General features: G+C 33.5%; 3 protein-coding genes across 3 annotated transcripts; 2 read left to right on the forward strand and 1 right to left on the reverse strand.

Moving 5' to 3' along the window:
* Positions 1-12: 12 nt before the first annotated feature.
* Positions 13-4,700, reverse strand: JMJD6 (Bifunctional arginine demethylase and lysyl-hydroxylase PSR). Its single transcript, XM_080158539.1, has 3 exons — positions 4,567-4,700; positions 2,640-3,427; positions 13-1,259 (listed from the first exon to the last, which is right to left on the reverse strand). Exons 1-3 carry the CDS (start codon positions 4,690-4,692, stop codon positions 1,040-1,042), a joined length of 1,134 nt encoding a protein of 377 aa, XP_080014665.1. The 5' UTR covers positions 4,693-4,700; the 3' UTR covers positions 13-1,039.
* Positions 4,701-6,745: 2,045 nt separating this feature from the next.
* LOC145317440 (mitochondrial S-adenosylmethionine carrier protein-like) lies at positions 6,746-7,824 on the forward strand. The gene has a single exon (XM_080158536.1). It carries the CDS (start codon positions 6,746-6,748, stop codon positions 7,547-7,549), a length of 804 nt encoding a protein of 267 aa, XP_080014662.1. The 3' UTR covers positions 7,550-7,824.
* On the forward strand, positions 7,823-9,243 carry LOC145317443 (uncharacterized). The gene is made up of 3 exons (XM_080158538.1): positions 7,823-8,001; positions 8,586-8,669; positions 9,094-9,243. Exons 1-3 carry the CDS (start codon positions 7,829-7,831, stop codon positions 9,173-9,175), a joined length of 339 nt encoding a protein of 112 aa, XP_080014664.1. The 5' UTR covers positions 7,823-7,828; the 3' UTR covers positions 9,176-9,243.
* Positions 9,244-22,151: the final 12,908 nt, after the last annotated feature.

Genomic DNA, 22,151 nt, shown 5'->3' on the forward strand with positions numbered 1-22,151 from the left:
TAACATTTGATTACAACTAAAATAATATAATTTTTAAAAGCTGAAAAGAATATTTGCGATTAGAGAAGTATTACTTTCAACATAAGAATTCCATCTCCTGAATATATTTCTGAAGTCAGGCTGAAGAAAGTTTAGAATAGTAGAAACATGTATGTATTAGATATTAGATAATGATTTAGGTTTAAGTCAATGGAAATCTGAACAAATGATTTGAATATTTTGTAACTTTTATTGGGAATTCATTCATCGGTGATACGCCTAAGATTTGATATAAAAACAGGAAATTTTTATAACAAGGTTTAGTCAGGTGACTTTAGAACATTGAAATTATTTTCCTGCCTTTATAACTTTAATTTTTAACCTTTCATCTATATTAGTGAACTCTTTAAAAAAAAATATTTCAAAATGTGCAATTGTATTTACATGCATTTTCTTTAATAACCTCATTGCGAAAAAAAAATCTAGTTTTAAATATAGATGTTTTCTCGATAAGAAAAACTATAGAATGAAAAAAGGGTTATTTCTTATTTCTTTACAATACTTTTAGTCCTTTAAAATACTTAACATACATGATCATTTTTTACTTTTAGTAATCTTTCAACAACAAAAAACCTAAAGACTTTTAAAGTGTTTATCAGTTTAAAGCTGGTCCGTTTAAGCAATTGGATTTGCTTTTTATTACTAGGATTGTTTACAATAAAAGAAGTAAGGAATAACTCAAACTGTGATGGGCATTCCTAATGAAACTCGAGAAATTATCATCAAAAAAATTAAACAGAAACAATGTTAAATGTATAGTTGACTGTGGCATAATTTAAACTAGTTACAGTTTGTTTGGTTTGTCCTAATGGACTGAGTTGGTTATCACGTGAATAATTTGATCAAAAATAAAAGATTAATACTCAAATTTTTAGTTTTACTTTAAGAATATATTCTACAGTATAAAACATTTAATCTGATGTTACGAATCAAAAATTGTATCGATATTATTAGTTGAATAGGTATTAATCTTTTATCAGAGATTTTACTTCTAATTGTCCTATGCTCTCTTCTGCTTCTTTCTCTCCTGTCCTCCCTCTGACTCCTGTCCAGAATCAGACTCGCTATCACTGGAGCTGCTGCTACTAGAACTGGAATCACTGGAGCTGTCACTCGCCTGACCCGACCTTCTGGAGGTGTCTACCATGTCTGCAATCTTAGCCAACTCTGGCTCATGCTTGGTCAGTTGTTTATACCATTTACGCGATAACTTTGGCCTGGAGTGAATGGGGATATATATTAAAATAATAAATATTCTTATTTTATCTCAGCTTTCCTTATTAAATTCGGCGTTGCTACAAAAGACCTACTTTACAAAAGACCTACCCCTACAAAAGACCTACTCGTCGGTTCTACAAAAGACCAACGCCTACAAAAGACCTACTCTACAAAAAATCGTAATGCTAGAAGGTCATGGCCGCATAGCTCGGCCCCCTGGCCTGCCTAGCCGCGGGCGCTCGGCCCCCTTGCCTATAACCTAACATAACCTAACCTAACCTAACCTAACTTATATGTTATAATGTATGAATGTTTATCGTACATTAACTTAATTATATTTTAGAATTTCGTTGATTTACAAAAAGTTGTTGGTAGATTTTTTTCAAAGGGGACTATCCACGAACGAGAGCACATAATTCTAAGTACCTTCCAGCATTGATCTTAAGTATTTTCTTTAAGAATATATTAGGTCAGCATATATCATTCATGTATTGACGAGAAAATTTATGTTTCACCATGTTTTTTTAGGTATTTTAATTGATTTTGAAAACTTTTATGAAGCTAATTCTTTTAATAAAATGGATATATGATGATACATATGCGAATACTCGTGTTATATAGATTGTAAATTAATCCATATTAGCATTAATTTAAACATACATATGAGATATAGTAAATGTGCTTTTGACTTTTTAAATTTTTATCATTTGACAACATGGACAATTAAAAACACCCCGAACTCAACAAAACGTTTGATAGAATTTTAGACATTTTTTCACTTTTCTTCAACTTGAAGTAGTAAAACATAAATTTTCTCGTCAATATATTAATTATTAATATGACCTGTTATATTCTGAAAGAAAATACTCAGGATCAATGCTGGAATGTACTTAGAATCAAGTGCTCTTGTTCGTGGATAGTCCCCTTTGAATATTTTTTTTACAATATTTAGGTAAAGTTAGGTTAGGTTATAGGCAAGGGGGCCGGGCGCCCGCGGCTAGGCAGGCCAGGGGGCCGAGCGCTGCGGCCATGTATTGATTATGTATTACTTTATTAATAAATTTGATGTTTATATAACAATATATATTCGTAGGTCTTTTGTAGAGTAGGTCTTTTGTAGAGTAGGTCTTATGAAGGGGTAGGTATTTTGTAGAGTAGGTCTTATGTAGGGGTAGGTCTTTTGTAGAGTAGGTCTTTTGTAGCAACGCCTTAAATTCTTATACATAATTTTTTTAAAATTTGGAACAATCATTTCTCCATTTCACTAGTAAGAAAAGAATAAAACCTACGATATACTTAGAAAAACTACTTAAGCTGCATAAGAGTACATTTCATATCGAAATGTAAAAAAAAATAATCGATGATTTAAATATACATCCCTTCCGCGCACAGTTTTATGCCAAACAACTGGAAAATTGGTCTTTGATGCAAAGTTCTGGGTGACAGCAACGGTAATATCTAAATTCAGGACCACATGCCAAACTCCACCGGGAACAAATACTGTTTCACCAGGTCCCTGGACGCACTCAATCGGCTTGTATCTGGCCGGCCAATCAGGTTGCTGGGTGCGAGGGTAGACACATTTGAACCACATTATTGCCTCGTCGCGCTGTTTACCACCTTCTGCTGAAGTAAGCTTGATCAGATCTTTGGGTGTGTCAGTAGGGAAAAAGCACCATCGTTTGTGGCCAGAAATTAGAGCGTTCCAAGCAGATGTACCTAACGGATCTATGTGAATGCCTGTTCCAGAACGAGGTGGGCCAATGACAATCCATCTGTATGGAGGACGTTTGCTTTCGCCGCAGTATTTAAACAGATCATCCCTAAAGTACTTTGGCAGATCATAGTCCTCTAATAACTTTTTCCTTCTAGGATGATCTCCATAGCCGCTGTCAAATACATATAGCGGACTGTCATCATCCGTGGATCTTAAATAATCCAGGTAGTATTTCATTTTTAACTTCACTGAATATCCTTCATCATCTTCACCACACTTAAATTTTTGGTTGCGATACTTCTTGCCCAATCGTTCTAGTGACCATTTAAAGCTAGCCTGCCAGTGATCAGTGCAACCACGAATAGCGACCACTTTATACGGCTTTTCATAGTGTTCGATAAATTCCTCCTCGGTAAAATCATTGACATGAATACGCGGTACTGTATCATTCACCTTAAATAAAACCTTGGGTAATCATTAGGGTGGGTCGATTTTGAACATTTTTTTTCTGAGGCCAAAGCGGGGATCTGCACTCAATTTATATAGATATAATACACCTCTGGATGATTTAAAATTTATCCTAAGTCTTAAAACCGCTGACGACCAGACATTCAATTGTATAGCTATTTGTAAATGGGAGTCAAAAATTTATTGAATCAGAACTATGGCTTCATGGTGCTCCCTGGAAATGCCTTGAGGAGCTGAGTCAGGAACTTTTGTCCGTTTCAAAAAATTTCGTTCCTAGCCTGAGAAAATCTAAAAAACCTCTACAAATTGGACAATTCTCAATAAACCTTAAAATTTTTTGTTTTTTTAGTGATTTCTAAGGCTAGGAACGAGATATTTTGAAACGGACAAAAGTTCCTGATTCAGCTCCTCAAGGCCTTTCCAGGGAGCACCATGAAGCCATAGTTCTGATTCAAAAAAAATTTTTGAATGTCGTCTTTGCATACTAATAAGTAATGAATTATATTTTAAAGTGGTCGTGTTCTAAAACTCAATTTTTTAAAATTCTTTTTAGGTCAGAAATGTTTTTAAGGTTAATTTTATCTGTTGCATATCCCCGCTTTGTCTAATTCCGATATGAACCCACCCTAGTAATCATTCTAATATCTTACAGTATTAATTAAGGAAAAAAAATTTGCGTAGATCAAATACCTATAAAACTTCACAAATCAAATCAACAATTACAAAAAACTATCTATGTTTAATGGGAAATATAAATATTAAAATGACTTACTAACCAATTAAAAGCTCGAACATATGTCAATAAGTGGTTAATGAGCGTCGCCAATAATATTTAATTTGAAAAGTATAATCAGAGTAGGTATGTTAGGTAATAAAAATGTTCATTTGTTTTATTTGTTTAATAAATCGCATAAGATTGTGATGGATATTTAATCATACTATCAATGGAAAGGTGATCTCTTATATTGTATAAGCTAAGGTATAATGAACTAGGCACCAGTCGAGAGTTGAAAGTACGTTGAATGTTCAATTCAAAAAAGCATGAACGAAAAATAATCATATAAGAAAAGTAGAGTTCAATTAGTAAAGTATAAACAGTATTGAGCAATAATAGCATCTACAACCTTATCCCACGAGAGATCAAATGAAGTAGAGAGTTTATGTTGAATCCAAAGTTCTTGGCTGGAAAGCTCGGGTCTGGCCTTACGCTTCGCCTCCCTGATGCGCTTTCTAGATCTATGGGATGACATCTCTCTAAAGGTCTGAAAAAAATTAAACAAGAAAATATAAATACAAAACTTTAAATATTGTATACTAAATTATAATTAGTCAGATTTGCCTTTTGTATTGATAAGTTTTATGATTGATTAAATGTAAAAGATTAGAGAGGGGTAGGTTTCTGGTAAAATCCGTAAAGGTGTGTGTTTTAAGGCTTAAAAATAGTATATAGAACGATAATATTCACTAAATACGTGTATTTCTTATAAAAAGAACTATAGACAAAATTTTTTAACTTATAACTAGGGATGGGAATCCGTCGAATTTTTGGGCCGGATTCGGATTCCGGATTCTGAAGGAATCCGTCAAAAAAAGTGACGGATTCTTGCGGATTCCGGATTCTTATTTTTGGCGGATTCCGGATTCGGATTCCGGATTCTAGCAGTATTTTAAAAGGCCGTCCGTCACAGAGGGATAGCTTTTTTCGTTAATTTATCACTATGGTTGAAGCCTTGATTTGTTTAAAGTGTTGACTTTCAGCATAACTAAAACATTTACATCACATTAGTAATTATTAAAATTTGTTATGTAGAAAAATTTTTTTTGATCTTTGCCTTCAAACAGAGGGAGTTGTAAGAAAAAAGACGGTAATTTTAGCCTACCAATTTAGAATCCGGAATCCGCTATAAAAAACGGATTCCGGATCCGGATTCGGATTCCGGATCCGGATTCCCATCACTACATAACACATAACCTTTACGGATTTTACCAGAAACCTACCCCTCTCTTTATTACTTAAATATAATACAAATTAGCAATAAGACCAGAAAAGACTTAACAATCACCGAATATATTCGTTGTTTTGATGTTTCTGATGTTTGTGTAATAAACAGCTGATTCCCTAGTTCATAATTTTTCTTCGGAACTCATAAAAGTACGACGACATTTCAAAAGGGCCTTTAAAATGTAGTTTCCGAATCAAATAAAATTGAGAATAAAATAACTTTTTAATGGGTATAATCACCCACAAATATTTGAAATAATTGCTTTTACTTTAATTTGAGAGGAATTTTAACCATCTTATCTTATAGATAAATATTTTTTCGGCAACCTGTATCTCAGAAGCAAAATTGGACATTTCCTTTTGTAACAATTTCTCCCCAAAAAATTGTTATCCACGTATCTAAAACTTGGAAATAAAAGTGATTGTATGTATCTTATTATTTTCAAAAAGAATCAAAAAAATATTTTTGTGTTAAATTATTGAATAAAAAAGTAAATTTTGAAGCAGTTTACATCCAAACTTAAGCTTGAAAGAAAATGTCAAGAAAATGTCTCATTTCTGTATTAGTGTACACATGTTTCATGAGTTCCTTCCTTACTGTAGTGCACATGGTCTAGGGACGAATCAAAACTTAATTTTATTCTCATGAATTTATATTAATATTTCGTTATACAAGCAAATTTGGTATAAGTTATTATTATTATTTCTTTGTTTGGGTTACCTATAATTGTTATTTGGAAATTTTATTATGTTTTATGGCTATTTTAAGGTGATTTTTATCAAATATAATCTTTGTAATTTGAGATATTATTTAAAATTTTAATTTAAGGATTAAATTTATGGTTTAATCGATTAAGCATTATGTTTTTATTATTTTCGACGGATGATCGTGCTATATATATGGTGTAATTGTAAATTGGGTACTATTCGTATAGAAAAGGCTACTATAATTCAGGGTACATGAATACTTTAGAACTTTATGGCTGTGCTATATGTAGGGATGTTTCGACTCGTTACTATTTATTACCGGGTAGCTAAAGGGTGCATGTTATCATGCCCTTAGAGCAGTAAGTGATATTTACATTAATAAGCTATTATTTAGATTAAGTTGTTCACTTAAATTATTTATTTTAAGGCCCAAGGGTGCTTTGCCTTTTAGGGCGGGGTCTAAATCCGTTTGGGACGCGTTTAGTACAGTCCTGGCAATATTTCGTTGGTTATCCGTAATCTATAAAGGTTGTGTTACTTAAACTGGCGTTCTTTTGGATTTTATCTAGTATTTTTTAATTGAAGACTAAATAATGTCGGATCCTGCATTCATCTCCTCACTGATAGCTGGCGGCTGTGCTGGTACTGCAGTAGATATCTCCCTATTTCCTTTGGACACAATTAAAACTCGTCTTCAGAGTAGTCAAGGATTTTGGAAAGCTGGTGGTTTTAGTCGAATTTATGCTGGAATAGGTCCCGCAGCTGCCGGTTCTGCACCAAATGCTGCCATATTCTTTTGTACATATGATTCAGTTAAGAAGATGGCTAAACAAGCAGGTGCTAATGACGGTACAGCTTTGCACATGACTGCTGCTAGTCTAGGTGAAATTTCAGCTTGCCTAGTTCGTGTGCCTGTTGAGGTTGTTAAACAAAGACGTCAAGCATCTGTTGGAAATTCTAGTCTGAGTATCATAAAGGATGTGCTTAATTCAGAAGGACCCCGAGGGCTCTACAGGGGTTATTTAACTACAGTATTGAGGGAAATACCTTTCAGTTTTATACAGTTTCCTTTATGGGAGTTTTTAAAACGCCAAGTTAGTGTTAAGACTGGATCCGAACCTACACCTATACAATCCTCATTATGCGGTGCTATATCTGGTGGTTTTGCTGCTGCTGTTACTACTCCGTTAGACGTTGCCAAGACAAGGATTATGTTGGCTCCGACAGGATCTCCAGAAGCTGCTATGGGTATTTTCACTATGTTAAAGAAAGTTGGGTCTGACAAAGGACTGAAAGGTTTATTTGCTGGTGTCACTCCACGAACTACCTGGATATTTATTGGAGGTGGCTTCTTCTTTGGAGTATACGAGCAAGTTATTAGTGTCTTAGAAAGATAAATTATACTAGTTAAGATTTTTAAATTAGTTACTTATGTATTTTAACTGTGATATTAGTGCCAGTCTACTCCTCCACAATGATGAAACAAGAGCTTCTGAAACTTAACTGTAGCTAGCCTAGATCAATTATCATTTACTCAATATGACAACGTTTATGCTCAGCTCAATCTACCTGTTTTATTGTTTAGTAGAATATTGTATAACCTTATGCATTTAGATTAAATTTACAGTTTAATATTATATAAAAATAAATTGGTCATTATACTAATTTCAGACATAATGGTTCAAAGAGTGACCTACAGGCGTCGCCTGTCATATAACACCAGTTCCAACCAGGTCAGGAAGGTGAAGACTCCTGGAGGCAAGCTTGTTCTCCAATATGTCAAGAAGAGGGGAACTCTTCCCAAGTGTCCCATGACTGGCCAGAGGCTTAGGGGTATCAAGAAAGTCAAGTAAGCATACTTCTTACCATAAGTATTAGGGTTTATGAGCGTGCTCTGTAATATCTTATGGTATTTTTATATCGGGTATCGGGCAACTAGCATAATAGTTTTGAAAGGGGGGGGCGAAAGTGACACTTTTTGAAACCAAAACTAAGAGTCAACAAAGGAACTTAACTAAAAAAAGGGTTACAGGTCTGAGATTTTGCATGGCAGTTGCTTTATAGGGGTACAATATGGAACTGTGAAGAAACGGCGGTGCAACCGCCGAAAACCGCCGTTTCCCGCCGTAATTTTTGTTGCCTTTTCTCGGCGGTTTTCGGCGGTTGCGCCGCCGTTTCTTCACAGTTCCATATTGTACCCCTATAAAGCAACTGCCATGCAAAATGTCAGACCTGTAACCCTTTTTTTAGTTGAGTTCCTTTGACTTTTAGTTTTGGTTTCAAAAAGTGTCACTTTCGCCCCCCCCCTTTAAATATTTGCTATTACAACCTAATTTCATAACAATCATAATATTGTATCTTAATTGATCAAAGGAGAAATATTCAAAACTGTAAATATCATATTTTTCAAATCTGATCTTTTTCTTATTTCAGCAACCAGGCTAAGAGCCGCATTGCCAGGAGGCACAAGACCGTAACCAGAGCCTATGGTGGTGTCCTTGCCCACAATGCCGTCAGGTAGTTATAAATTTTTTTTATATTTTTATTAAATAACTAATTACCTAAGGCCTCTTCTTATAAATGTTAACAGTAATAAGTTTATAATAGAGTTTATGTTCAGAACGTTTTAAAAAGTCTCGCCTTCACAATAAGAAAGTTTTTTTTTGGTTTACACCTCCCCTCCCCATAAATTTGTCTTTATATTTTGTAAGTGTTGTCAATCCTTGGACTAATTTTATGCTATATTTCTACCTAAAGTTTCTTTAATCCTTTGAGCGGTTTTATGCTATATTTCTGCCTAGTTCTCATTAGTAACTTCATAAACCGACAGTCTTTAGTCTTTTCCACTAAGTGCATTCAGAAACGCTCACAAGGCAGGGAAATTATCTCGTTTCTGTGGAAATTATAAGTTAACACCTTTTAATTAAGATACAATATTCAGGGACAAGATCATCCGTGCTTTCTTGATCGAGGAACAGAAGATTGTGAGAAAGATGTTGATTGCCAAGGGCAAGAAGGAATAAACTTTACGATTTGTAATTATATTCATTCAACATCTATGTCTCTTGATTAAATAAAAAGTTGGAATTTATTTTTGTGGTTTTTGTTCATTATTTTTCAGATTTTTAAATATGTGGGTTGACGAGAAGTATATTTCGTAAATTGTGCTGCCCCAAATTATTAGTTAATTTTTAGTTAGTTCTTTATCATATATTATTTTTTTTATCTAGATTTAAACCTGGGTTGGGTTTAGGTCATTTTTCTGCATATTTTCCTCACATTAATTATTTAGCTTATATAGTGTGAAAAGTCTTGAACAAAAGTATAAGTAAATTTGTTGCAAAACTCTTTAGATAGATGATAAAGTTTAAGGACATACATACATTTTTAGGACTTGATTATAGACACCACTATAACATTGCACTATGTTGTCCTAGGAATATCTAATACGAAAAGAGCTAACCGTTACAGACGGACTGAACCTAATTATAGAAAAGCGTCGCTTTTAAAAAATACGCCTTTGCGTCATGGATAATTTATTAAAGCAACTCGTTTTGAATTTTAAAAAGATTTAGGCCAAGGTAGGCTTTATATTTTTTCGTTCACTTAGCCCTTTTATTAAACACAAATCAAGTTAACTTAAGATGAACAGTATCTATAAAAGCTAAGCTCTGAAACGGTAGGATAAACATACATTTAGACTTGTAGAGTGTCATAACTGAATAAGCAGAACATAAATGTATAAGTCTGAACAAAACTGTTAAAGGACATACTTTCATTTTTAGAACTTGATTAGGTAAAGAAATGCTTCGATTATAACATTGTACTTTGTTGTCCTAGGAATCTGTATTCCAAAAATCAGATGAAGAGTATAACTATATTTAATGAAAATTGTAGTCAAAGTTAAAAATCAACATGTTTAGAACATATGTACGGACATGATGATAAAGATGCTACTCTTTTTAAATCTTTTAACCACAAGACTCGCCACGTTAAGTCTGAAATCAATAGGACAACTCTAACATGCCTAAATGAACAATACTGTCCGTTACCGACTCTAATTATAGAAAAGTTTGCTTTTAATAATCTATAAAACAAAGTAGCTTGATGTCTGCCCGTACCTTAAGATATCGGTAACCACTGAACTGATTGGATTCTTTTTTTCAGGGAAAAGTTAAAGGCTATTTTCTTAGAGGGGTGGGACACCCCAACCAACCCCCCTCAAAAACAAAAAAATCTCCACCATTTTTTTAAGATAGGTACCTAATTTTTTTAGGTTCTATATACATCCGCCGCAAGAACTCCGCGGCTAGGATTACCACAAATATGGCGAACAATTAGTTTGACAAAGAATAACTTTCTTGAAAATATCTATAGCTCTAAGAAAAATTCTATATATAGGGCGAAACCGCTAGTAACTAATATTGTAATTGTCTACCTACAAATAATTATTAAGATGTTCAGGGCGACCACTGCATACTATATATACTATTTATACTATATAGGATGAATGTAGATACTATATCATACTATATGACAAAAATTTACTATATATACTATATAATATTACCTTTTTTTGACCAAAATTTACTATATATACTATATGATATTAAATTTATAAAACAAAAAACGAATATTGTCAGTTTTGTGACAACGCCTCTTAAGGTGCGTTTTGTCTTATATTTTCACTGTAGGTTTTCTCCTATTTCTAGCCCCTGCTGGGCAATCATTAACTTTTATCTTACCTAACCTAACCTTCAATAACCTATCAAAAGTTAACTGTGATAGGACAAAAATACATAAAGCTCTACAGGTAAAAGATTAAAATTTCTTATTTGAATAGTTAGAGTTCAGAATATGCATCTATTTAGATGATATTAAGATATCTGAAGGACAAATTAAAATCGGGCATCAAGTTTAGGTCCTGTAGGTCTCCAAGTCTTCTCTGGACAGAGTCCACATGGAGGCCTGCAGCATCTGAACCTGGAGAGCAATTGTATTTTTTCTTCAGATATGTAAAATTGTAAATAACATCTAAAAAGATGTTTATAAGAAATTTTGATTTTTACCTTACCAGAGTCCACCTGGAGGCCTGCAGCACCTTAACCTGGAGCTCAATTGTCTTTTTTTCTTTAAATACATAAATAACATCTAAAACTAAGCCTATGTTGTTTAATAAACTTACCTTTAACTTCTTAAATAAAAAAATTTGATTTTATACCTGTCCAGAGTCTACCTGGAGGGCAAGAACGTCTAAGGTGGGGGAATAAAGTGGTGATTACCCCCCACCCCCCAAACGAATTTGGGGGTGCTGGCACCCCTAAAATTTTTTCCATTTTATTCCCCCACATATAAAAATTACCCAGAATAAATAATCCCTAAAAAGTTCTGGTGCGCTTCGCGCACTTTTTTACTTCCACTTTCAAAATTTTTTACCACTGCCCAAAATCAAAAGACTAAATAGTTCCACCAGATAAAAACAGTTCTTAATCATGATAAAAACACGTGTTATAGTTTGCAATGGCCCTTTAATTAAACAATGCACTGGGTGTGTCCTATCAATGTCTTTTCAAAGAAGTAACATTTTCCCAATTATTAAGAAAAAAAATTTTTAAATCAAAATTGATTGTCTACCTTTCATAAAATAGATCAATCAAACATTTCAATAATTATCAAAATACCAAATACCCTCTTCAAAACTAGTTAAAAAACCTTACCAGGACATATTTGAACCTACACTTTAAAGGAGAATCATATTGGTTCATCAGTTAGCAACGCTTGTGGGTTGATTATTTTGTTTTCATGTATAGGAATAAAATTGTTTTTAGTACTTTATTATTAGTTAGGTACTTATTTACATTATTAAATTACCCCCCCCCCAAAAAAAAAAATAAGCTTTGACGCCTCTGTTGGAGGCCAATTTTTTTCCTTCAAATATATAAATAACATCCAAGTATATGCTAATTTTTTTTAACAAATAAACCATTAACTGCTCAAATGTCGATTTTTACCTGTACAGAGTCCACCTGAGGGTCTGCTGCACATGAATCTGTAGGCTAAATGTCATTTTTTCTTCAAATATGTAAAAAAATAACCAAAAAGATGCATAATTTGTTTAAAAAGTTGACCTCTAACTCTCAAAACAAGAAATTTGAATTTTACCTGTCCAGAGTGGACCTGGAGGCCTGCAGGACCAGAACTTGAATGTCGATTTAAATTTTTCTTCATTAATGTTAATAACATAGAGTGATCAACACAGTTTAATTAAACATGTTATTTTTATTTGATAAGTCCAATACACAGTGTTTCATGTCAAGAACAATCTTCAGTTAGATAAATAAAAATACATGATGCTTTAATGAGCATAAATTCTATACTGCTTATTAAAAAACAAAAGATGATTTTTTTCTTGCAGTGGAGGTAAGGAACGAGTGGGGGGGGGGTAATTTTGCATAATAAAAAGGGAAAGAGGTGAGGTATTTAAATTTTAGCATTTAAACTATGACTAATGTTTCTTATTTAACACATAAAAAGGCAATATGTACTTTGTAGTAATGAATATTATGCATGATATATATAAAAAAATTGCTATGATATGGCCATATAAGGTTAAGTTTGGTCCAGTAAGTACTTTTTTCGATGTATGCAGTGGTTGAAGACTTCATTTCTCATGTTGAGTGATGTTGTGGTTGATTTTGAAGCATGGGCAATGGAAACACATTCTGTCAGGCATAATTGGCATTTCTTGAAGTTTTGGTTGTAAGTCGTTGCAAGGGCTTTTTTTGACCATTTTAGGCTGTGTGGCTTGTTCTGTTCTTTAAGCTTTGAAATGCAGTCAGAAAGCTTGGTACCATTGTTGTTGTGTCTAAATGAGTGTAAGTGTTTGTAGTATCTGTTTTTAAAAGGTCCAGATGACAGCCCTATATATTGGTATTTAGTTTGGTTTGTTTCATCTGTGACAAGGGCTTTGTATACTAAACTTTCTGTAAGGCATTTTCCATCCAGGGGGCAATCTTGTGGATTCCTACAGTTGCAACCCTTTTCTGTAGGTAGGTTTGATTCACCCAGTAGTTTTTTGTTATGGCTTTGGATTATACTTCCCATGTTAGCCATTGTTGAATATGAAACTTTCAATGTGTTTCTGTTGTAGTATTTGTGAAGTGGTGAGTTTTTTGGGAAGTGTTTGTCAACTAGCTTTAAGAACTCCTTGGCAATGTTAGTTTTTACTGCAGAGTTGTATGGAGGATTGAACCAAATTACTTTCCTTTTTCTGTTCTTTGGCAAAGTGTTTCGATTTTGTTGTTGTTGTTTGTATGTTAAAGTATGCTTGTAACCTGAGGCTTTTAAAGCTCTTTCATACTTGGCTTTCTCTGATTCAAAAATCGTTTGATTACTTTATAGCTCAGAAATTCTGTTTTCTATCATATTGGGAAGTTGTTTGATTTCATTAGCAGGGTGACATGACTTTGTGTTAATGTAACATGGAGGATTTGTTTCTTTCCTGAACGGTTTGTGTTTTCCATTGTTAAGGTTTAAAGTTGTGTCTAAAAAATTCACAACTTTTATGCATATGTTTGTGGTTATTTGAAAGCCAAGTGATTTAAAATGTTGGGTGACTTTTTTCTTCAAACTTTCGGCGCCTGGGCCACTCAAATTTGTCACTGCTAGTCCATCATCCCTGTATAGGCCAATATATTGTTGGGGTATGAGGTTTTCTAGGCCATTGAGAAGGAAAAGGCCAACAAGTTCAGCAACCTCTGCTGAATCATAACTGCCCATAGCAACATCAAATTTTTCGCCTTTCTTTTTAACCCATGCTTCACCATCAGAAAATAAGAATGTTTGTCTAGAATGCATGATGATATCTACTTCATCTTGGTTGATACAGGTATGTTGTTTAGCAAAATTAATTGCTTTTAAGAGGGTTTCTTTTGAAATACTTGGATAGAATGATTCAATATCAAATTGAAAGAATGTAAGGCTTTGTTTGTTGTTTAATTCTTTAAACCAATTTAGAGCCTCTTTTGTGCTAGACCATTGGTTTGAACCGGTTTTGGCTTTGATTTCTTTGTTGACTTTTGCCAGGATGTGTTTGCTTATTTTTCCAATCTCAGTTTTTGAAGGATTAATAAGTCTGCATTTGATCCGACCAGGAAAGTCTTCTTTATGGTCTTTGATTGTTATAAAGCTTGAAGTGTCTGAAAGAATTTCAGCTTTTTTAGCCACATCAAATTTATTGGCTAAAGTTTTTGCCTCTAGGTTAGTGTTGTTCACCTCATTTATATTTACTTTCTTGTAATCCTTAGTTATGTTGTTCAGAAGTTGGTTCTTATACTGGGCTAAATTCATCTTGTATAAATTAGCTGTTTTGTCTGCACTAACTATTATGTCGGGTGAGTTTCTTATTATATTGCAGTCATTTTTGAGGCGTTTTTGAAACTCATTTGTTTGTGGACGATATTTTATGTTTGAAATTAACTTAACAAGGTCTTCTTTGAATGGTTTTAATTCGAAGGCCTCCTTATACAATGGAATAGAAAAGTTTGATTTAAGGCCAAAAGAAGGTTTATGTATATTTGTTTGGTTTGTGCATCTGGCCCAGTGGTTAAAAGAAAGATTTTTGACAAATTTCTGCAGTCTAAAAGCTACTTCCTTCTCGTACTTAAACCTTGAGGGAACAGGTATATTCTTTAAAGAATAATCAAGGATGATCCTGTCCATGGCTATTGTTGTTACTGTGTTTGATAAGTTTCTTGTTGATAAGAGAGCTCCACCCAGAATTATGAGGAGCAATGTGTATAAATGATCACAAGAATAACTAGAGTGCTCGATATTTAATCACTTAATAGAGCTTATAACATAGAGTGATCAACACAGTTTAATTAAACATGTTATTTTTATTTGATAAGTCCAATACACAGTGTTTCATGTCAAGAACAATCTTCAGTTAGATAAATAAAAATACATGATGCTTTAATGAGCATAAATTCTATACTGCTTATTAAAAAACAAAAGATGATTTTTTTCTTGCAGTGGAGGTAAGGAACGAGTGGGGGGGGGTAATTTTGCATAATAAAAAGGGAAAGAGGTGAGGTATTTCAATTTTAGCATTTAAACTATGACTAATGTTTCTTATTTAACACATAAAAAGGCAATATGTACTTTGTAGTAATGAATATTATGCATGATGCATATTCTGCTTTATAAGTTGACCTTTTACTCTTCAGATAAAACAAATTATTTATAACCTGTCCAGAGTGGACCTGGAGGCCTTCAAGACCAGAACTTGGAGGCCTATTTAAATTTTTTCTTCAGATATGTTCATAACATCCAAAAAGATGCATATTCTGTTTAATAAGTTGATCTCTAACTCTTCAAACAGAAATTTGAATTTTTTTTTACTTGTCTAGAAACCACCTTCCAGCTAGCCTGCAGCACCTGAGCCTGGAGACCTATCCAAAAATGATTAGATATAAGTGAAATACTACCCAAAAGTAAACTTTTATCCCATATAACCTATAGTCTCACATTAATACCTAGCCTAATAATCACAGAGTAAGCGAAAGTGGCAAAACTCTTCCCCCCCCCCCCTTATATGTTAAATTGCTTTGATAACAACTTTGCTTTGAGTTATTATTGATGATGTATATACTATGTATTACTAAATAATTCAAAGTACGATACTATATCATACTATATGAGTAAAAAAAATATACTATATATACTATATGAATAAAAAAAATATACTATAAAAATACTATATTTTTTTGGTTTTGGAGTGGTCGCCCTGGATGTTAAAAATGTTAATTTCGTTGTAAGTTCATTTTGAATATTACTTGTTCCCTGAGTCCTGCTTGTATGTATATTTGAGTCATGATGGTGTGTTAGGTAATTAGTGGTATCTATGGATCTAGAATGGATTGTCAAGCTCTGTATATCTACCGACACCTTCATCTCTAGATGCAATTACATCTGTGTGTGTGTATATGTGTGCGTGTGTGTGTGTATGTATATGTGTTTGTTGTGCGTGCGCGTGTGTGTTTGTAGTAAAGACACATTCCCGACAACATCATGTGGGGCCTGACCAGGGAGGGAGGGAACATTTATTAGCCCCCAAAGTTTTATAATAACGATTTCTTATTCGTTAGCTCAATTACTTTGGGGTCTTTAATTGAACTTTGATTGGTTGGTTCATTAAGAAGAGTGTCCAAAAGTTTCAACTACTAATTGTAATCTGCAGAAGGGGTATTTTTTGTCGTCATTTAGGATGTAAATCAATTATTCGGCCATTTTCTTATCCCTTTAAATCCCTGGGTCCGTATGGACCAAAGTAAATATAGTTAAACACCTAGCGCATTCGCTCTTCTTTGCAGAGGTGATGGGTTCGAATCTCGGCGCGGCGTCATAAGTAAAGACGTTAAAAATTGCAACAACTGTATCTATAACAGATGTGCGACATTAACAGAAAGAGTAGGGAGGATGCCTTGGTCCAAAACAGGCGCAACCCATTTCATGCAGAGTTAGGATCATGCAATCAAAGGGTTGGTTGTCTGTAAAAGTAGGAATGTGCCTTGGGACCTAATTGATAAGTCTGAATACATAATTATTAAAACGGTCTTCAGAGTTATTAATCAGGAATAAATAAGTCCGTCCGTATATGCTATATGATTGTTACTGTAATGCACGATTTTTTTCAAAGTGTAGCAACTCTATAGTTAACACAAGAAAGTCCGTAGGTATGTTAATTTAAAACAAGATGATTTGGACCATGATTTTTATTGATTGCCCCGCAGGGGCTAGAAACAGGAGAAAAGCTACTTTGAAAATACAACGAAACCTGCTACTTCGTTTTCTTTCCATAAATCGGTGATTTATAACTTTTTGACCAAAATTTTTTTATGTTTGGAATGATAATTCCTAAGACAACAAGGTACAATATTATAAGCTTAGCATCCTAAAATCAAGTCTTAAAAATGTAAGTATGTCCATAAACTTAAGAAAACGTATTTAAGAAAATTTAACAATATTGTTTAGACTTTAACTTATAAATTAGTATTTTGCTTACTAAGTCCTGAAACTCTACGAGTGTTAATGTCCGTTTTTCCTACTGTTTTACTTAAGAGCGTCGTTTTTATGGATGTTGTCATCCTTATTAAAAATAGATTTGAGGTTGACTAACAAAATATCAGGTATAAGGTTTAACCAACAAGCGAAATAAATCTAAAATTATATTTGGGGGGCAAATGGAGAGGTCGTCAAATTTACGATGTGTTGCCCCCCAACGACAGCTGAAATAAGTATAGGTTTCTTGATTTTTTCCCGAATTAATTTTGTTGTTAATTTAAGCTGAAAAAACAGTGTTTTCTTTGTAAACTTTGACTTGGTAAAAGGCCTTACATTCAGATGGACAATGTGGAAAAGGGAAAACATACTTTATACAAAATATTTATTATAAAGACCCTGTAGTGTTCTTTGATTGTAAAGAAGGATCTAAACTAAGAACACCTCTTTTCAATCATTTTGTCTTGGGATAATTTCTCTTAGGAGGGTGTAGTTAACCTTCCCTTTGCAGATAAGAAGCTTTAATGTAAAGAGAGCCAAATCGGTCCAGCAGTTAGCGAGATCTTTCGGTACAGACCGACAGAAATACATCCCATAGTAAAAGAAATTTCTCTTTTATTAAAATGTGTAATAAGATAGTTACTTGGAATATATTGGGACAACCAATATTTGAGTGAATTTATAAACATTTATAACACACAGGGTAATAGGTTCTTCTTAACACCGCGTCATAACCTAAGATGTTAAAATGGTTCCTTACTGCTAATACGTCAGGTGCGCGACATTAATAGTTAGAGTATAGAGAATGTCTTGGCACAAAACAGGCGCAACTCATGACCGTTCACAGTTAGGGCTTCTCAGACAAAGGTCGTGCAATCAAAGAGCTTGTTGTCTGATGGGTTTTACTTGATCTAATGCCCCGGGTGTTTGGACAGAAAAGGATACATTTAGCTCCCCTTAGTTATCTCTGGTTGATAGACCTGTCGTTTGAGTGTCATGGACAGCATCACCGCCCGTTGGCTTTGTTACAGCCTCTTGCATATTCGCTAGGAATCACCATTTCAAAACTAAGCAATTGTTATATAATTTATGTTAAAAGAGCCCATAAAATCAACATATTTAAATAAATGTAAAGGCTTACTGGCAATAATTATATGGTTAGGTGTACAAAAATAAATTGATCTTGCAGGAAGTTTAAAATCGATAGGACTATTCTAGAATGCATATCAAAATATTTATGGTTAAGGGCGACCCTCTAATTACATTCTAAACACATATAAAGCTGTAATACTTTAATTGATATATTATTACTTGGATCTGACATCTGATTATCATAAAGTTAAACTTGTAGCTGGCAGCTAAAATAGACCCCCTGTATCCCCTCCTACTGGATGAACGAACTGACCAATATGTGATGTCCATGTAAGCAACCTAAATTGACAACACTATTTTCCTTGACGTAATATCCAAGTATAATCTATATATTATCCATTCATATATTGTCACGGTGAAAAATACATTCAACTGAAAAATCGCGCAACCTTTTATACCAAAAAAAATCCTGGGTAAAAAATACTTCTAACTTCTCAAAATTAAGATTTTGCCTTTGGTAGTTTTATATATCTTTCTTTGTATTTCTCTTTCTACTTTACAGACCATTCTACAGGCTAATTGCCTAAGACACTGGAAATTATTTTATCGACACTAATCTCTCAAATTAAAAAAAATACAATTTGTTAGTCCAAATTTTCGGGAGCGCTTCGCGCAATTACCTGACTAAACCCTGGCTACTGTATCCAATAAAAAAATGTTGCCGTTTATTTGACAGACAAAAATAATATTTTTTTCAAGCAAAGTTCTACTATAATTAACAAAACTTTAAAAGCTGAAAAGTTTTTTTTAAGTTGATGTTAAAGTCACTCCTTGATTTACTTTAAACAGTGTTTAATTTTTTTTTATACAAAGACAATATTGTCCATAAGTATTTATCTAGAAAATAAGTTACAAAATTAAACCACGAAAGAAGAATTTGGCAGATATTGCCTTTAAAACAGTGAAGATGAATAGGATAAGACTTATTTTAATAAGTAGGGGGGTTTTAAGCCCCAATCATATATCTGTAGGACCAAGAAAATATCTAAAATGACATTTTGGTGTACATATATATAATTATTTTTATATAATTATTGAGGTAAACATGAAACAAACTATGAAATTCAAAGGGTATGTATAATTATATCAGAAAACTTTTTTTATTATTTTCCTTTTTTATATCCGATTTTAAATTCCTAAGCTTCGCCTTTAGTTATGAATTTTATCCTTGTTTTCTCTGCACACTTCTCCCAGGAAGGGAGGGGACAATGGGTTGTTTATTACACTAGTCCTCTAAATTTTATAATAATGGTTTCTTATTTGTTGGCTTAAAAACTTTGGGGACTTTGATTGAATTTTGTTTGATTGGTTCATTGGTTGAGTTTTTAAACATTTTAATCAATAATTTTAATCAACGGAAGGGGTAATTTTGTGTATCATTATTGGGGATGTACATCAATATATAGGCCATTGTCTTATCCCTTTAGATCCCTGCACTTTTCCTAAAATATATATCTCGGAATGGCAGTATATTTGAGAAACGATGTTTAAGCTTATCACAAGCGTTTTAGGTTTATTGCAGAAATCCATTAGCGCCCCTCTCTGACTACCCCTCCCCCCCCCCCCCACCCAGTACTTCAATATAAATCTACTAAAAACAAGAGGGGCAAAACTGAGATTTATATTGGGGAGAATTCCCCCCCCCCCCCCCCAACACACATCATTGCTCACCACCAACGTTGAAACAAATCTTTCTCTGTTTCCTTTCCATTTGTGTTTTACTAATTCCTTCTCCTTTACAATATATATATTTATTAGGGATACGAGGAAAGGGAAATAAATGATAAAATGTTTTCAAGCTAAAAAAACCAGAATTCTTTGATAAATCCTAATTATGAATAAAAAACCTACACTTCCAGTAGAAAAAGATAATCATAAAATGAAATAGCAAAACCTAGAGGAGGCATATGTTGAATTCTTTGAATTTTAACATTTTTTTCTGGTGCTCATTTTTAACTAATGTTGAGAAGAATATATCTTACATTTACTTTTCCCTGGTAAGTGATTTTCTACTATAAATCCTTGTGTAGTAAATACTAAATGGCAATAGCACCATAGAATAAAATAAAAAAAATTTACTGTTATTAAAAAACTAGGCAAAATTGAAAGAAAAAATTGGCTGTCAAATTTAAATAAAATTTTGCAGATTTTTTCAATTGGTTTTGGCCCAAATCTATTTCCACACAAAATACTGATTCTTAACCCAATATAAACACTGTTTTAATAAATTGCTTCTGAAAGCATTTTATCCCTCTTATTGATCGTGTTAAACCTTTTTAGCTGGTTAATATAACCCATATGCTGCAAAACTAACATGAACAATGATTATTAGGATTAAAGAATAAAGTACAGATCAGCCGAAATTTCCTAGTCAATTAATACGAATGCCGTGTCATATCAGTCGGCTACCCCACAAAAATGGCTGCCCAATTTTGTGTGAAAAGAAAGGTGGTTAGCTGTAGAAAAATTAAGCTTTAGATGTAATTTTTGTTGACCAAATGCTTCGCTATTTGATCTGCTAAAGCTATCATTGTGGTAATTGCAACAACCACCCTTTCTAACAATCTACAACTGCCAGCTTTTCTTCACTATGTCGACTTTAAAAAGGGTTGTGGCTGCCGATGATAACGACATAACGAAGTGCTAATGACGTACATTTAATGTGTTGAGTTATGAAGAAGGGCCAAGGTTAATAACAAACAAAGAATAGAAGGGAAATTCATTGACACCATAACAAGAGGATGGACCCAAATTTCAACAATAATTTTCAATCAAATCCTAAAATAGTTATTTCTCGTATTGTATTATAAACAGCTTTCCTCGGATATGCCTTCGGCATCTCGGGGCTAAACAAAAACTGGTTATAATCTTATAATTTTACATTTTTATATTCGAAAATATAATACGATGCTAGACATAATTTTCAGTATGGCTGAGAACCGGTTCTAATCCACCGGATATTAATCGGTTTCGTAGCGATAGGGGAAAAAATATTATAATGATAAAATAAATACACGGGATCACTGGAACTGACATTAATCTAAATGATCCAACCGCGGCCCTAGCATTATAAAACATGCCCTTGATAAACTCTGATATCAACCTTTATCCTCTTCTTATCTAACCTTGTCAAATTTTAGTCCTTTATTCACAAAATCTTTATATTGGTCATAAAATTATAAAAAACATCCTAACATTCAGGGGCGGAAAACCTTTGCCTTTTTTTGCAGTAGAGGGGGGAGGGGGATATTATCTTAGTGCTCTATGCTCGAAGAGAAAGAGATGGGTCCGAAATATGTACAAAAACCATTCTTTGATTTTAGTCAAGACTCAAAATAGCCTGAAACCCTTCATGGACCAATGTTCCCTACACCAAAGAACTCAATATAGTTATTTTTGTGATCTTAAACTACAAACAATAAAAATCTCACTAAAATACTAGCGGATGCGCCCCTCTAATCTAGGGGCTTTGTATTTGAAGAAGGGAGGAGGGGGATGAAAAAAAGCCTTTAATCATTCTAAAAATATTTCCTTCAAAGCAGAACTCCATTGGTTAAGAGAGATCTGGATGGACAAACAAAACTAGCTTGTACTTTATATTTCACTTCTAGATAATTATTATTATAATTATAATTAGGGTTGGCAATCCGAATCCGGAATCCGCCCAATTTTTAGCCAATTTTGGAATCCGGAATCCGTTTTTTAATATCGGATTCGGATTCTTAATTGGTGGGCTCAAATTAGCGTCTTGATTTTCTTTCAACTCCGCCTTTTTGAGGGCAAAGA

The sequence above is a fragment of the Acartia tonsa genome, chromosome 4, assembly GCF_053477335.1.
Source record: "Acartia tonsa isolate MP-2025a chromosome 4, ASM5347733v1, whole genome shotgun sequence".
Classification (NCBI taxonomy): domain Eukaryota; kingdom Metazoa; phylum Arthropoda; class Copepoda; order Calanoida; family Acartiidae; genus Acartia; species Acartia tonsa.

Excerpts from the sequence above, each read along its gene's own strand:
- LOC145317443 (XM_080158538.1), top strand. The coding sequence starts at position 7,829 with ATGGTTCAAAGAGTGACCTACAGGCGTCGCCTGTCATATAACACCAGT. Across the intron at positions 8,002-8,585 it reads AGGGGTATCAAGAAAGTCAA|CAACCAGGCTAAGAGCCGCA; the intron begins GTAAGCATACTT and ends TTCTTATTTCAG. Across the intron at positions 8,670-9,093 it reads CTTGCCCACAATGCCGTCAG|GGACAAGATCATCCGTGCTT; the intron begins GTAGTTATAAAT and ends TACAATATTCAG.
- LOC145317440 (XM_080158536.1), top strand. The coding sequence starts at position 6,746 with ATGTCGGATCCTGCATTCATCTCCTCACTGATAGCTGGCGGCTGTGCT.
- JMJD6 (XM_080158539.1), bottom strand. The coding sequence starts at position 4,692 with ATGTCATCCCATAGATCTAGAAAGCGCATCAGGGAGGCGAAGCGTAAG. Across the intron at positions 3,428-4,566 it reads TTGATCTCTCGTGGGATAAG|GTGAATGATACAGTACCGCG; the intron begins GTTGTAGATGCT and ends GTTTTATTTAAG. Across the intron at positions 1,260-2,639 it reads TGGCATAAAACTGTGCGCGG|CAGGCCAAAGTTATCGCGTA; the intron begins AAGGGATGTATA and ends CCCCATTCACTC.